The sequence below is a fragment of the Dermochelys coriacea genome, chromosome 11 (genome assembly GCF_009764565.3).
Source record: "Dermochelys coriacea isolate rDerCor1 chromosome 11, rDerCor1.pri.v4, whole genome shotgun sequence".
NCBI lineage: Eukaryota > Metazoa > Chordata > Testudines > Dermochelyidae > Dermochelys > Dermochelys coriacea.
The window spans coordinates 41,573,482-41,590,061 of record NC_050078.2 but is presented as its reverse complement, the minus strand read 5'-3'; the positions used below and the strand labels follow the sequence as shown (position 1 = coordinate 41,590,061).

The following is a 16,580-nucleotide window of genomic DNA, read 5'->3' as shown; positions in this document are numbered from 1 at the left end:
TTGGATTCTGATATTTACTTTTCTGATTTTTGGTGTTTACAATTTTGTCAGCCCTTCATATTCAAAAAATCGTGAGATTTTAAAAAAAATCATTTCTTTTTCCTTTGCTTTTCTGATTCAATGTTCAACATTTTCCCTGCGGCAACCAGGAAGGCTGGATTTTTTTTTAAATGAAAGTTAAGATTGTCACATAACTTTGGGAGCTGGACTTTCAGCAAACCCCCAAACATCTCCAGAGTTGACAGCAACTCTGTCTGTGTTTATTTTAGGCGAACTGACTCTTTTTAGGTAAAACATCATTATTTGTGTTTAAAAAATTATTTTTCTTGGCTCCATGCCTGCAATCCTGCAAGGAGACACCTGCGTCTGTAGGAAGCAGCTTGGAGGATTGGGGCTCCGTCCTGTTGTATCCCAAAAAAGTTTGGGGGCACAACCATCCCTTCCAACTCTGTAAAACAGCCCTAGTGCAGAGTACCAAGATGCTTTTTTGCGAGGGGCCCGGAAACTTATTTTAAAAGTTAATGCATCCGATGAAGTGAGCTGTAGCTCACGAAGCTTATGCTCTAATAAATTTGTGAGTCTCTAAGGTGCCACAAGTCCTCCTTTTCTTTTTGAAATGGTTTTTGCTTCAGTTCAGGAATTATAGGGGAAATCCGAGACGCGCTGATCACCTGGCCCGATGCGTTCAACGGGAGCTTGCGGCTCATCCACACCTCTCGGAAGCAGGCCCATTGGCTTCAGTGGAAATGGGAGCTGCTGGCTCCCAGGAGCGGGCCCTATATCGGCTACTTTGGGAGGGGAAACCACAGATCGGAGAGAATAATCCATAGGGCTGAAGGCTCGTCTCAGCCGCCGGGAGCAGAGTGAACCTAGACACACGAGCGCTCTGCTCCCCTGCCCCAGATGGTATCATCCCCACCCAGCCCTTATCCCAGTGTGGTATATCCCAGCGGAGGAGGAGCTTCTCTCGCCACCCCCTCTTCCCCCCACCCAGTGTGGAGCGGAATAGGCTCGGGCTGGGGCTCGACGCGCCAGTCTTTGTGTGAGAGCGCGCGGGCGCCACACACAGGGGCGGAGGGGGCGCCGGGCGGAGCGAGTCGGGCGGGCGTGATGCGGCCGGTGCTCTGGGGGTGGGGAGAGGAGTTCGGGCTGCGGCTGCCTGGCGGTGGGTAACGACGGCGCCGTGCGTGCGGCCGCTGGGCGGCCGGGAGAGCTGAGGGGAGGGAGCCCGGCAGCACCCCTCGCCCCCAGCGGGGCTGGAAAGTTTGGGGCGAGGCGCTGGGAGGCAGGGGTCGGCTCTGTGGTGAGCCGGGCTCCCGCCCCACGAGTCCCGGCGGCTCCTCGGGCTCCCAGCCCGGCGGGAGGCGGCTCCTCCTCGGGGGACTCGCTCTCCTGGGACGCTCCAGCTCGGGGCCGAAACTTATGGTTTTTCTCTTCCGGGCAGCGCGGAGGCGCCCGGTGGGGCGTGGGGCGGCCGGGGCCGGCTGCGGCGCGGGAGCGAGTCCGGCAGCGCCGCGCCCCCGGGACGCCCCGCCGCGGGGCCGGCTCACGGGAGGGGCCAGGCTGGCCGCCGCTGCTCAGAGTGGAGCGGGGTGGGTTAGCCAGCGTGTCCCCCGGCAGCCGGGGGGAGACTAGCGCCGGGGCGGGTTGGCTTTGGCCGCCCCGTAGGACATGGGGTGGCCCGTGGGAGGCGAAGCCGAGCCGTGCCGTGCCGTGCCGTGCCGTGCTGTGGAGGGCGGGGGGGTGGGCCGTGGCACCCCGGGAGGGCATGGAGTGAGAGTCACACTGAGTGCAAGTCTGGCGCTGCACTTCAGGTTATGCATAGGCAGGGCAAGTATTTAGAGGACTTCATCTACTCTTTCCTTGCAGGGAAAGGGGACACAATGGGCTTAGTTCTTGCCCTTCCTCAGCGTGGGAAATTCCATTTGGAGCCCTGGGGAGCTGATGAGGTCCCAAGTAAATTAAATTATTCTTTCTCTCTCTCTCTCTGCAGATGGCTTTCTGGATACCATGATCAGCAGTGGATTTAATAGCCTATCTATCCAGATATGTCTTGATCTCTCTCCCATAGCTCATTTCAATGTGAGCATGGAAGAATAACCCAGCTAGAGGCTGCTTTTCAAGTCTCATCCTCTCCAAGCCACAACAGGATCATATCTAGGCAGTGTGGGGGTGGCAGAGGCTGTTGGTGGCCTGGATTTTCCTCCACATTCTTTGCCCAGAGTGAGGGTCTCTGTTTCTGACCATGATGAAAACTGAAGGCAAAGGGGAAAGGACTCTGAGAAGCGCTTCTCCACACAGAAATACTTATAAATCTGATTTCCATGCCATCAAGTGCTCCTTTGATGGAGTAAACATCCCTGAAAATGCTTCCAACAAAGTGGGCCCCCAACAGAAGCTGAACACCTCCTCCAGTGGAGGGGGGAATGACCCACTTAGCCGTGGCAGAGCTGCCACCTACGGCAACAGAGTACACAAGATCAAAAACATGTTCCTGCAGATGGGGGGCTCCTCTGCCACACCACTGTGTGAAAGTAGCTCCCCCACTGAGGCCAAGATCATCAGCAGGGCAGTACCAACTGATCTTGTACCTTCTCCCAGCAGCCCATCTTTCCACAATGTCCAAAAAAATAACCTCCTTAATATCAGCCCCTGCTGCAGCCCTCTGGACCCACTGCTTGTGTCTTCCACGGGTGACAAAATCATCCGCAGCAAAGATGAGGGAGATCTGGACAAAGCTGCCCTGGCAGAAAAGTTTTCTGAGACCAGGAAACTTTTCGAGAGGAACATAAAGCAGGGGAGCTCGGTGGACAGATATTCTCCCAGCAAATGTGAAAGAAGTGAAGATAAGACGAGACGTGGTTCAGCCTCTTCTGACTGCAGCAGTGTGGTGGATCATTTTAATTTCAATATAGATGTGATCCCTCACCTAGCCCTGGAAAGAGCTGAAAGTCAAGGCAATGATGAGCACAGGCAGCAGCATCTCATTTGTGGCCCGAGATCCTCCTCCTTGAATGCAGGACCAATTTCTAGGAGGCTGGAAAGTTTTCTTGGTGACAGTGACACTGAAGAATCCAAAGAAATTTACAAAAGTGAGAGCACCCCAAGTCAAGGGTATGTGCTCCCCTATAGCTGTGAGTCACCTGCTGCTATTCAAGGATGCACAGAGGAGAGCCCATGCCCCAAAGAGCCTGTTTGTCTCAGTAGTAGCAGCAGGGATGAGCTGAACCAGTCACCTGAAGAAGTGCATACAAGGGAGCAAGTGGCTCCTGGGAGGGGCCAGCTGGATGTGAACAACACATCTGATAAGGTGGCCAAGAGGTTAGCGGACAGTGCCTCCCCACAGGTCTCCCAGGTAGAGATGGTTCAGGCTGAACTGGTTGCAGTGCAAAAAGAAACCTCAGGTAAAAAAGAAGATACTTTGAGGAAAGATAGTGTTTTTCATGGGGAACACAATCATTCATTTGGAGGACTGGAAGAGGTTATGGCATGCACTGAGCACAGTCAGAAAGAAATAAGAGAGGTGGTGTCTCTGAAGGAAGTTCTTATCACACAGGTTCTGGACAATCTAGAACAGGAGGGGGACATTGAAGAGGAGGAGCATATGGTGGAAAATCAGAGAGAGAAGTTCATTGCATTTTCTGTCAGTGCTTTTGGAATAGAGAATGCAGGTTTTGATGATGACAGGGACATGGAGTCTGAAAACCAGGGCCCTGAAGGTAAAGAAACATTGGAGGGGGAAGAGGAGTATACCTATGACAGTGATTATGAGGAGTTTCCTGGGCTATCTGAAGAGGAAGATACTGAGCCAGACAGAAGAGTCAAGTTTTCAACAGCCCCTATCAAGGTAAAGTATGTCATAATGATGTTTTGCTTTGTTTCTAAACATGTTCTTAACCATACAGGAAGTCCATTTTGATTATGTGCCTTTTAGAACTTCCAAAAATGGTGTTTATATTTCTTACTGTTTTAGATTAAATTGCAAAATAAAGCAATATTGAATAGAGTTCTGAACAAGAATTACCACCTCTAACAGGTTTCAGAGTAGCAGCCGTGTTAGTCTGTATTTGCAAAAAGAAAAGGAGTACTTGTGGCACCTTAGAGACTAACAAATTTATTTGAGCATAAGCTTTCGTAAGCTACATGCTGTAGCTCACGAAAGTTTATGCTCACCTCTAACAGTTCATTGCAAAATTCTTCAGGATTTCAGCCCTCTCTCCACCTGAGTTATTCCAGCTGTACTTTAAATGCAAGGGGTGTGGATGATTATTCAGCATACTTTTCTCTATTAGATGATATTATTCAGGGGATAAGGATTTCATCTATGTTATAGCCATGATTTTTACCTTGTTAGGGCTTGCTTTCCCTCCTTTTGAACTGTGGGACCTAAAAAGGGTCTAGTCTATGGGGTCCTCCACAATAGGAATTACAGCATAGTTTCCCAACATGGCTAAGACATGGTTGTGTGCTATCAATCTATTAGATAAAACTATTCTAATCATGTTCCGAAACCTATTCTGCTGCAGTAGATTGCAGGGCAGTAGCATGGCTCAGGTACAGAGTTAATACTTGGCTTGATCCTAGTTAAACTCCAGCATTGAACTGTGTTGTCTGTGAAGGAAAAATAATTTTGTTTTGTTTTTTATACTTGTCATTTGTGTTAAGCTGTATTTGGATGGAAATTAGAATTCAATTAAAATGCACAAAAAGAGCATTTTAAAATTATGCATTAGTTAAACAAAACTACCTTAAATATGTTGGATATATATTAAAAAAATACATTTATCAAAACCTGTTTTGCATTTAAAGCTGATTTATTAAACAGAGGGAGTATTATCTGAAGTTAGCAAATTGAACTGATTGTTTCTCATACACTCTATGACTAAGGCCAGAAGGGACCACCAGATCATCTAGTCTGATGAACTGTGTATCACCCAGCACCCACACTCAAAGCTCAACAGCCAAAATTAGATCAAGGTTTTACAACTAGCTGGAGACTAGTCTATTATGTGCCACAGGCAGAGAATAGGAGGGGCTGAGGTGCACCAGTGCCTGAGACCCTCGCGGTGGCAAGGGAATGATGCAGTGTGATACACTCAGAAAATCCTGGCAAGTGATGCACACCCATATGCTGCAGAGGAGGGCAAAAAATCGAAATGTCACTGCCAGAATAGCCTGGAGAAAAATTTCTTCCAACCCTATATATGGTGATCAGTTAGACCTTGAGCATGTGAGCAAGAACCAGCCAGCCAAGTACCTGAGAGAGAGAACGTTTGGTGCCACCTGTGAGCCCTGGCCGTCTCCCTCCAATATCTTATTTTTAGCTGTGGCCATCCCTATGTCATGTCTGCTGCTCTTCCCCTCTTTTAGCTTTCTGGTGGCTGCAAGGAGAATAGCTTTACTGTTTCCCCCTCCCCCCTTCCAAAGCCTCAGTCTTATTCCATAGCCTCTGGCTTGTAGATAGCTGATAAATTTGAAGCATCCCAAAATGCATACTCTGGATGTTTTGAAGAGAGACGCATTCTCTCTCTGTTCTGCAGTCTCATCCCATTGCTTTGTGGGTGTGGAGAGAGGAATGATGGGGAGGGGGTAGTCTTTACTGCTTCTCATCCTCTCTTTTTGGGGAGGGGAAATAGCTTGAGTGCCTGGCTGTACTGTTCAGAGTTTCTCAAACAACAGTAGCATGAAACTGATCTTACTCAGATCACTTTTTACTGTGCTGTTCAGTTCCCTATGCTCAACAGTGAAACTAACAAAATTCTGAGCAGCAGAAGAGGCACTGTAGCTGTGTGAGGACTTAGGAAGCCAACATTGCATTAGTTTATGCTGAATTTAAGCTTGGAGGATTATCTTCTCAGCCAGGAAGGTTAGAGGTGTTTTTAAATAAAAGCATAGATTCTGCAGATGCTGTCAAGTAGTAGGAATCTTTCCCCTAGGTGAGTGGATTTTTCAAGCCCTACTGCATTTTGATGTCTGTGGCCACAGGTACTCCTTTTCTTTTTATGGAGTTTAGGTGTGTTTAACTGCCAATCTATCAGTAAGGAAGGCCACCTCTCTCCATCTTCCCCAGCAAAGAACCAGTCATTTTGTTCACTTCCCCCCTTTCTCCCCACAGTAGGCTCTGAGCTCCCTTTGTAGAACATATGTTTTCAGAACATTTGTATTAATTTTTTTTTCTAAAGCTGAAAATTGCTTTAAAGTTGATGTCTTCAAGCGAACACCTAAATTTGATAATTTGTGTTTAATGCTATTTTTAGAGACCCTATGAGTTCAAATCCTTCTGCAGTAGGCTCTTCTGTCTGAGGTAAACATCAGACAAATCTAAAAGAATCAGAAAACGCTTCTTGTAATTCCTTGTCCAGATCTTCATTGAAAGTGAGCTTTAACCTTTTCTGCTTCCAGGTAGAAAGCTCTGACACGCAGAAAGCAGAAGTCTTTAACTGGGTCCAGGGTGAGTGGAGAGTTGAGCTCGATAGCCATTCTCACAGCAACCTGACAAAATAATATTGGAGTGTAATGCTTCCTTGCTGACTGCACCAGCATTTCCAGTAGTAAGCTTTCTTATGTATGGGGCTCCCACAGCTTTGTGTAGCAGGTCCCCATAGACATTGACAGTTGCAGTGTCCCCTTTGATTGGAAGACCGGCTTACTGCCATGGACACCAGTTCCTTCCTTTTTTAATTTAGGGATGCATTCTCTGTTGAACCTAGGGATCTTCCTCCTTGGGCCAAGCACTTGAACTCGAGTGGGTGGGTGAGATTCTGTGGCCTGCGTTGTGTAGGAGGTCGGACTAGATGATCAGAATGGTCCCTTCTGACCTTAGTATCTATGAATCTATGAAATACAGGGTATTGAGTGAGTGACTTGACTTTTTCCTCTGACATCGCAGAAGGTAGGTGGTATTGAGCGATTGCTCATCTGCTTTTAGGATGATGTTGAATACCACCTGTTTGTTCTATTATCTCTCCTATTCGGAGTATTTGTGAAGTTACTAAGGAAAATCATGAGATGGTTTGAGTTGCAATGGCAGTATAATGATGACACTTAGCTCTCTGTCACCTTATTGCACCTGCATGGAATAACATGTTTGTATTTTCCTATTTTTAATCAAGTTGGATATGGATAAGAGCTACTCAGCCTGGACAGTAGAGATTCTGGTGATGGAAGTGGTAGTAGTAAAGGGCGGCCCTTATAGGACTCTTTGGAAGCAGTGTCTATGTCTTTTCAGGGGTTCACAGTTTTGAGTCCTGCTGCAATGCTGGAGAGACTGAGGATTCCAAAAGATAACAGCAGTAGCTAAGAGTATTCTTTCATCTTTGTTTGACAAGGAGGATGTGGTGTTTTCTGAGGGATAACTTAAGTGAGTTTGAATTTCTTGTGTGCCCTTTGGTTTTTTTTCCTCTTGGTGTTCTGAGTTAGTCAGTTTAGATAAGAACTGTAGTTGTAAAAATAAATTATGTGATGAGTGCAATTTTAAACTTAAAAGATGTATAAAATCTATTGTTGCATAATTCATAGGTGATGTACTCATTTTTTTGTATCATTGATTTAGCAAATTATTAATAGTCAAAGTTCTTAATATTTATATCTAGAAACAGACTGAAAAGTGAGCAAAATTCAGGATTGAGTATTCAAAGTTATGAACAACTTAGTCTTTTCTTAAAAATTTTGAGGTTAACTTTCTTGAACTATATGAATAGCTGTGAATTAATACAGAATATATTTTATCACCTAACCTGTGTTACATTAAAGACATCTAAATTATTTTCCAGCATGGGATTCATTTTTCTGAATGTGATAAACTGCAATTAAAATGTTTTTGTATACATAAGGTTTTTTTATTTTAGAAGTTTCCATACCTACTTTTTAAAATCCTGTTTTGGTCCTAACCGTATCGGAGGACCTTCTCTTCCAGTGAGATCTTAACTTAACAGGATGGAAAGAAATACTTTAATCTGACACTTGCTGTGTCAACACTTCAGCATTTGTTGTTTTGAAGCCTGAGAGGTTTCATTTTTTGGCAGTGGAATGTCCATTCTTCTCACAAATGCTTTGACTTCTGTCCTCTTTCTACCACCTCATATGATCCTTTTGGACAATCTTAGACTTGATCCTGGGTTTTGGTAAAGTCACTGAAGCAATGTGCCAGGGAGGAGGGCTGGATTTGCTGGTTGAAGGGGCTGACCTGAGAAACCTTACATGCAGTGAGTCTCTCGGCTTTGCTTCCTACTAACACAAACCGTTTTTCCCAGTCAGCCTCCTTGGTATGAGCAGTCTCTTCCTGCTGCTTTCTTTTCCTCAGCCCTGGAAGCAGCAGTGGATGATATGTGCTTTCATCAGATTCTTGGGACTTTTGGCACAAAGCTGAACCCAGAGTCAATGCTACAGTAGCTGCTGACAGTAGGTGGGATGAGAGCTTGCTGCCTTGTCTGGGAAAGGGTGTACACCCATTGAAACAGCCATAGAGGAGCATAACTTAGTGGGGCAAAAGCTAATTTGAAGTAGAAGTTCAAGAATTGGGTTGGTGTGGAATCTGGGTTTTGTACTTAAGAGGTGGCACTGATCTGATCAGTCCTAAAAGTGCCTCTTTCTCAATGTTTCAGTATAGTAACTTAGAGCATGTCTACACATACAGCACTGCAACGGCACAGCTGCATTGATCCAGCTGCAGTGCATCTGGTGAAGGCGCTCTATGCTGATGGGAGAGAGCTCTCCTGTGGGCATAAGAAAACTCACTCTTCAAGCGGCAGAAGCTATGTCAGCGGGAGACGCTCTCCCACTGACATAGCACTGTCTAGAATGACATAAGATGGGGTAACTTATGTTTCTTATAAAAACAACAAGGAGTTCAGTGCACCTTGAAGACTAACAGACTTATTTGGGCATAAGTTTTTGTGGATAAAAAAATTCTTCAGATGCATCATGATGCATCGTTATGTTGCTTATGTGTTTATTCACACCTGCGAGCGGCATAAATTCTGCCAACATAAGCTGTAGTGTAGACATAACCTAAGGATTAATGTGCTTATTCAAAGGTTTAACTACATTAAAAAAGTAACTTAAGTGTAAATTATGAAAGTAGCCATGTGAGAAAGAAAACTTCTATTTTTTTAGTGTGGGGAGGAAATTATTTACCTAGATTATGCTGTTGCTTTAATGAGGAGGTGAGACTAAAAAAAGTAGTAGCTGTATATCATAAGGAACAAACTTTGATAGTATACTTGTAAAACTAGGTATTATGGTGGATTAATTAATATTTCAAGACCCCTTGGACAAGTGTAAAATTTTCTTCAGAGTAGGGAAGACAAGACAATAAGAAGCTAAAGGTGATGTTGAGACTCTCCATGTAATCTGTAACTAATTCCAGTTAGCTGAGAATCCTTGTAAGAATTTTTGTTTCTTAACCTTACTGCTCAGCAATATTGTATTTATGATGATTGTCACAGGGGCTAACACTGTAGACAGCTTGGCTTCATTCATGCTGGGGAAAATGGGAGGCTGTGGCAGTATCTGCTCAGGTCAGCCTGTGGCCTCAGTCACATTAAGAATGATGGCAGATGGTGGCCATTTTGGGAAGGCCATCTTAACTGAGGGTAGCCTGTGGCTTCCACCGTGGTTTTTGTCTTTCCCTTTATGATTTTTTTTTTCAATCCACTTGAGTTTGTTGTAGACTGTGGAATCTCTTGTGCAACACTTATGGTTCTGTTGCAGTGGATTTGAAATAACTTAAATAACTTAACTTCAAGGGTAAACATTCCAATCACTGACAATTATAGAGAAATATGGCAATTTTCCATCTTTGTTTCCTTAAAAAATGCATATATGGAAGCTTTGGGTTCACTAACCGTCTTGACATTCATAGAACAATTATTGTTAGGGGGCTCTGCTACTGTATTTCAACTGATATTTGGGTTTAGAAGACATCCAAAATAAAGGATTGCAGTTCTCAGGCTTAAGAACTAGAAAGATTTCTTCTGCATCTGTGTATATGTCCTACGACCAAATTGTCATCTTAAAGTAGGGTTATATGATGAAAAGCCATTCTGTTCTTAAAACAAAGCAAAACCAAAAAAAAAGCATGTTGAGTTCATTCTAACTGCAGCCCTACAAAACACAACCAGGGTTCTGATCATAACTGCGTTTTAATAATGTCTTGAACATTATGAATTTGGCTGTGTAAAGCCATTAATGCTTTTCAGTTGCATAGAAGTGAAGACTGAAGGTTGGAGTTTCCCCTGAGGTTGTGTACACTAGATAAAAACGGACACGTTTATACTTCATGTACATGCTTCTTGTTAATGTTTGTGCTCTTGAAAATCTGATCATTAAATTGCTTAGCTATTATGGCTGCTGTTCTAGAGAATTAGTGTCTAATCTGTGGCGCATAAGCCACTTTTGGCTCTTCAGGGCAACTGTTAGTCCTGGGGGAATTCTACGCCACTGCACAATGCAGAATTTGCACAGAAATTAATATTGCGTGCAGAATTTCCTTCCCTTTCCTCTCCCACCTCCCCAAATGGGCTGCAGAGCTGCTGACTGTCACCAGGGGGCACTGGACCCACAGAGCTTGCTTCTCAAGTAAAAGAGTCTTGCCGGGGAGGGAGCTGGAGGGTTCCCAGCAGCTGTAGTTCCCAGCACACCCTGAAGGAAGGAGCAAGTTTACAGGAAAGCCCGGGACCTAGCATCAGGCTGTTTCCCCTTTGTCGATCACTGGCTCTCGGGAGCTGGGGGGAGGGTGCGAGTGTCTGGCTGGGGAGGCCCCACAGCTGGATGGGGAGGGGGAAGTGTGTGAGTGTCTGGGCTAGGAGATGCCCCATGGATGGGCTCTGGGAAGTAGGGGACATATGCGAGTGTCTGGGCTGGGGAGGGGCAAGGGGGGTGCCCTGTGGCTGGGCTCTGAGGAGTAGGGGGCATGTACGAATGCCTGGGATCGGGGTTCCCTGCAGCTGGGTTCTGGGAGAGGGGGTGCGTGCGAGTGTCTGGGCTGGAGGGGTGTCAGGTGGCTGGGCTCTGGGGAGAAGGGTTGTGGGTGTCTGGGCTCTGGAAGATAGGGGCACATATGAGTGTCTGGGCTGGGCTCTGGCGGGGAGGGGGCAGAAAAACAGGAACTGGTGGTTGTAGTGGTTTCCTTAACTCTACTCTTGGAGGAATGTTTTTGTTTCTGTTAGACATAGTTGCTGATAGGTATTTTGAAATAAATTACCAAAATAATTGAAATGGGCATGATTATAAAGTGTTATTTTGACAAATAAAATTTGCAGATTTTTAAAATTTTTTGGCCCAGAATTCCTCCAGGAGTAAGCTGTGTTAAGAAGAAAACCCCACAGTATGCCAACATTTTTATGGCTGACTTAGAACAACGCTTCCTCAGCTCTCGTCCCCTAATGCCCCTACTCTACTTGCGCTACATTGACGATATCTTCATCATCTGGACCCATGGAAAAGAAGCTCTTGAGGAATTCCACCATGATTTCAACAATTTCCATCCCACCATCAACCTCAGCCTGGACCAGTCCACACAAGAGATCCACTTCCTGGACACTACGGTGCTAATAAGCGATGGTCACATAAACACCAGCCTATATCGGAAACCTACTGACCGCTATTCCTACCTACATGCCTCTAGCTTTCATCCAGATCATACCACTCGATCTATTGTCTACAGCCAAGCGCTACGATATAACCGCATTTGCTCCAACCCCTCAGACAGAGACAAACACCTACAAGATCTCTATCATGCATTCCTACAACTACAATACCCACCTGCTGAAGTGAAGAAACAGATTGACAGAGCCAGAAGAGTACCCAGAAGTCACCTACTACAGGACAGGCCCAACAAAGAAAACAACAGAACGCCACTAGCCGTCACCTTCAGCCCCCAACTAAAACCTCTCCAACGCATCATCAAGGATCTACAACCTATCCTGAAGGACGATCCATCGCTCTCTCAGATCTTGGGAGACAGACCAGTCCTTGCTTACAGACAGCCCCCCAATCTGAAGCAAATACTCACCAGCAACCACACACCACACAACAGAACCACTAACCCAGGAACCTATCCTTGCAACAAAGCCCGTTGCCAACTCTGTCCACACATCTATTCAGGGGATACCATCATAGGGCCTAATCACATCAGCCACACTATCAGAGGCTCGTTCACCTGCGCATCTACCAATGTGATATATGCCATCATGTGCCAGCAATGCCCCTCTGCCATGTACATTGGCCAAACTGGACAGTCTCTACGTAAAAGAATGAATGGACACAAATCAGACGTCAAGAATTATAACATTCAAAAACCAGTTGGAGAACACTTCAATCTCTCTGGTCACTCGATTACAGACCTAAGAGTGGCTATCCTTCAACAAAAAAGCTTCAAAAACAGACTCCAACGAGAGACTGCTGAATTGGAATTAATTTGCAAACTGGATACAATTAACTTTAGGCTTGAATAGAGACTGGGAATGGATGAGTCATTACACAAAGTAAAACTATTTCCCCATGGTATTTCTCCCCCCCACCCCACCCCCCCACTGTTCCTCTGATATTCTTGTTAACTGCTGGAATTAGCCTACCTGCTTGTCATCATGAAAGGTTTTCCTCCTTCCCCCCCCCCTGCTGTTGGTGATGGCTTATCTTAAGTGCTCACTCTCCTTACAGTGTGTATGATAAACCCATTGTTTCATGTTCTCTGTGTGTGTGTATATAAATCTCTCCTCTGTTTTTTCCACCAAATGCATCCGATGAAGTGAGCTGTAGCTCACGAAAGCTTATGCTCTAATAAATTTGTTAGTCTCTAAGGTGCCACAAGTACTCCTTTTCTTTTTGCGAATACAGACTAACACGGCTGCTACTCTGAAACCGAAGAAAACCTTCTATTTGATTATTAATTGAAAAAGTTACCTGAGCCACGACGGATTAAAAAATGGAACCATTTAAATTAGCCATACAATTATGGTACACTGCCTTCCCTGTAATCCCCAAAGTAGCATTGATAGAGCTGGGAGCTGTCTGAGCCTTCCTGCTGCCCATCAGCTCCTGTGCTAGACATCTTCTGAATTGCAGGAAGGGAGGAGCGAGTACCTCTGGTTGCTCCTATGTTAACTTCCCTTCTGGGATGTGGGAGTCCAAGGAAGAGCAGGATACTTCCTTGGACTGACTGATTCTTCCTGAGCCTCAGAGAGCACTCCACAGCAGCTGATGAGAAGGCAGAAAGAGAAAATGAGAATCAGCAACTGGTTCTAGCTCACTACTGCCTCACTCCTCAGGCCAAGCCTGCTACGATTTATTTTTCCTTTTTCTATCTCGCTCTTCTTTACTGTTTCTGGCCAGTCATTTTAGTACCTTTTTCCCTATCTGGATGATCTAGCTAGACAGATCCCAGAATCCACACTGGTGGAAACAAACACTTAGGAAAAACAAGTTTAAGTCACTATTTTTTTGTCTTTGGACCAATATTGATGTAATCTACCTTTGAACTAAAGGCGTAGAAGTGGCTAGAACTTGGCAGTGTGGTATAGGCTTGGCAGGATTAGATTAAGTCAGTAGATGTTCATAAACGTTGATTTCGGCTGACACACTGAAATCAACGAAAAAATCCATCGGTAACAATGAGAACAACTTCCCCAACACACCTTGCGCCTGCAGTGATTGGGTGTCCCTAGGCCTGTGCAGGGAGCTCTCTGCAATCCCTGTCACTGGAGTGAGAGAGAGCGAGGCCGGTGACACCCAATCCTTGCAGGCACAAAGTGTGGAGAAGACTGCGGTCTTGGCAAGCAGAGGAACGACTCCCAGATCAGAACTTGGAGGAGGAGCCCTAAGCTGCAGGGGATGCCACTCTGCTGCTGAATGGCTCTATCTCCAGGCAGGAGCCATTCAGCAGCAGAGTGGCCTCTGCTGCGGCTGGAGGCTTGGTGGTCCTGGCTGGAGTTCTCTGCTCTACCTCGCCAAGACCGCAGCCTCCCCCACACCTTGTGCCTGCAAGGATTGTGTGTTACTGGCCCCACAGCCATGCAGGGGGACCTCTGCAGTTCCGCTGTCATTGCCTTACTCACTCATCAGCCAGGAGTGTGGTAGCCCTCCCCAGGCAGGAACTGTTTCAGCAGCGGGATGGCCTCCCCTGTTGCCAGGGACTGATCCTCCTCATAACCTTATACCTTGATTTTTTTAGCATAAAACTATATATTTAAGCATGAACATTTTCATTCATTATAAATAAAAACCACTGTCAATATAGTATTTATTTCTTCTCCTTTCTGGTGTGCCATCTTAGTCCTGGTTATTCATTAGTGTTTATTATTACCACTTTATTTTTAACAAACATTCAGCTTCAGTGATTACTAAATATAGTAATGTATGTAACATGGTATTTCCTTTTTCTGGGAGACAGTTTGAATCTCTTGCAACTGCATCTGTTCGTAGCACAAAGTGATTGGCAGATTATGCTCTATTTTTTTTTTATAGCCATCTTATAAAGGCTCTATAACAGCATTCCCTAGTTATCTAAGAGGAGAGAAGTATGCCTCAGTGAATTCTGGTGCATATTTGTTTCGTATCCAAGTAAAAAGGTGCTGAAGTATTTGGCTTGACACTTCTAAATATTATCCCCTCTGAAACCTATCCTATGTATGTGATTTGAAAATGAAATCCTGCAACCTCTTTATTATTTCTCAGTTGAGTGTGTAGGACAATGAACTAGTTAGGTTGGCTTTCTTTTTGATACTCATGTTTGAGTCAAAACTGCACTAAAATAAGATCTCTTATCTTTCTAAGGTTTTCAGTACTTACTCAAATGAAGATTATGATAGACGTAATGAAGAGGTTGACCCTGTGGCAGCATCAGCAGAGTATGAACTAGAGAAGAGGGTGGAAAAAATGGAAGTGTTTCCTGTGGAAATTGAAAAAGGTGCAAGTTAAATGTCAAATAATTGCTTGTGAAAATGAATTTTCTTATACAGGCTGAAGCTATTTGAAGGTGTATTTCTATTATGTTTAGGCCTCGATCCTTGAAAGACTTGTGCACATGCTTTACTTTACATCAGAATAATTTCACTGAATTCAGTATTTATTGTAAATTGTTGTAGCTCAGTTACAGTCCAATTGAGGTTTGACAATTTACACCAGCCTGAGGATCTGACCCATAATGCATAAAGTACATAAGTCTTCGTAAAATGGGAACCATTAGTAGCTCAAACCCCTAAAACTTCAGAATTCAGTCTGAAGTTATCAGATACTACAGTGTGGGGGCCTCCTAAGTTGGGTGCCAAGATAGAATAGTAATATTAAACTCTTTCCACAACACACAGAGACTTTCATAATGGAGATGTAAAGTTTTTGCTGTTCTGGATCATTTTAATTAAGTATGATTTTGTATTAGTCTGTTGGGTTGTAGTCTTACTGGAAACAGCCAGTCTGAATTATCTTTATGTTGCAAATAATACTAAGGGGGAGACACAGCAAGCCAGTGAGCATGTTAGATGAAGACAAGGAATAGCACATGTGTTTTCTCATTGGTGACTATAATAATTTATGAAAACTACCTTTTAAAATGTATTGTGGCTAATGTTAGAATTTTTGAGTCCCATAGGTGACAGTGGCCTAGGCATTAGTATTATTGGAATGGGTGTTGGTGCAGATCAGGGACTGGAAAAACTGGGAATCTTTGTAAAAACAATAACTGAAGGTGGAGCTGCTCAAAGAGATGGACGGTGAGTTTTCATTCAAGTTGCTCAAACTTTTGCTAACTAACAGATTTTGCAAAAATGATTTACAGTCAAGGACTCTTCAGTAAAATATATATATAAAATGTAATATAGTAATTCTCTTTTTAGATGAACAGCATATGAATTATAGAAACCTAGAATGCAAAAAACTGATGGTATTATGGTCTCAATATTATGACTTTAATCAGATAATGAACTGCAATTTTCATTGAATTTAACTTCTCAAATCTTATTATAAATTATTCTAATCCCAAAGTACATAATACAGGAGGACATAATACAGTACAGCATATTTTAATATCTGACATCTCCGATTTCTTGATCTTCCATCGTTTTGGTAGTCAGTTCAGCATGAAAAAGCCTTAGTAGACATATCAAAACTCTGAACATGTTATACTTGTTAGCTAGTGTAAATCAGCACAGTAGTTTTGACTTCAGGGGCATTAGACTGATTTACACTAGCTGCAAATCTCACCCTTTATCTTCCATCTTGTACACAATTACTCTAAGAAAAAGAAAATAAATTGTTTTCAGGCATAGGCCAGTCATTGATTATCTGATTAGGAAGAATCTTCCCTTATGGTGAGATTGTTCAAACAAGGTTTCTTACACCTTTTTTTTTTTTTTTTTTAGGCATCTGCTGTAGGCAGCTGACAGAGCATAATAGACTAGATAGACTGTTGGTTTGATTCAGTTTGCTAATTCCTGTGTCTAATGTTGCAAAAGTTAATATTTGATTTAACTTAATTTAGGACTTTTTTCAAGTGATGTGACTTAAACTGTGAAGGTATCAGTAAACATACCTATGAAGTCTACTCCAAAATAAGCAAAACTAAATCTAGATTTCTCTGTTCACCA

The 16,580-nt window shown here is 44.0% G+C and overlaps 1 protein-coding gene across 9 annotated transcripts in view; it reads left to right on the top strand.

Moving 5' to 3' along the window:
* Nucleotides 1–719: 719 nt before the first annotated feature.
* Nucleotides 720–16,580, top strand: part of LOC119863665 (neurabin-1-like) — an 89,375-nt gene continuing 73,514 nt past the window's right edge. For 2 of the 9 annotated variants that reach the window (XR_006277994.1, XR_006277995.1), the window contains exons 1-4: nt 960–1,119; nt 1,994–3,847; nt 14,773–14,905; nt 15,587–15,707. Coding sequence is in view for 7 of the 9 variants with exons in the window: in XM_043505286.1 (XP_043361221.1) it covers nt 2,246–3,847; nt 14,773–14,905; nt 15,587–15,707 (1,856 nt within the window). In the remaining 2 variants the exon portion in view is untranslated. Of the gene's footprint in view, nt 1,271–1,341; nt 1,593–1,993; nt 3,848–14,772; nt 14,906–15,586; nt 15,708–16,580 lie in introns of those variants that run through there. The other 7 variants (XM_043505289.1, XM_043505285.1, XM_043505286.1 and 4 more) reach the window with 6 other exon arrangements.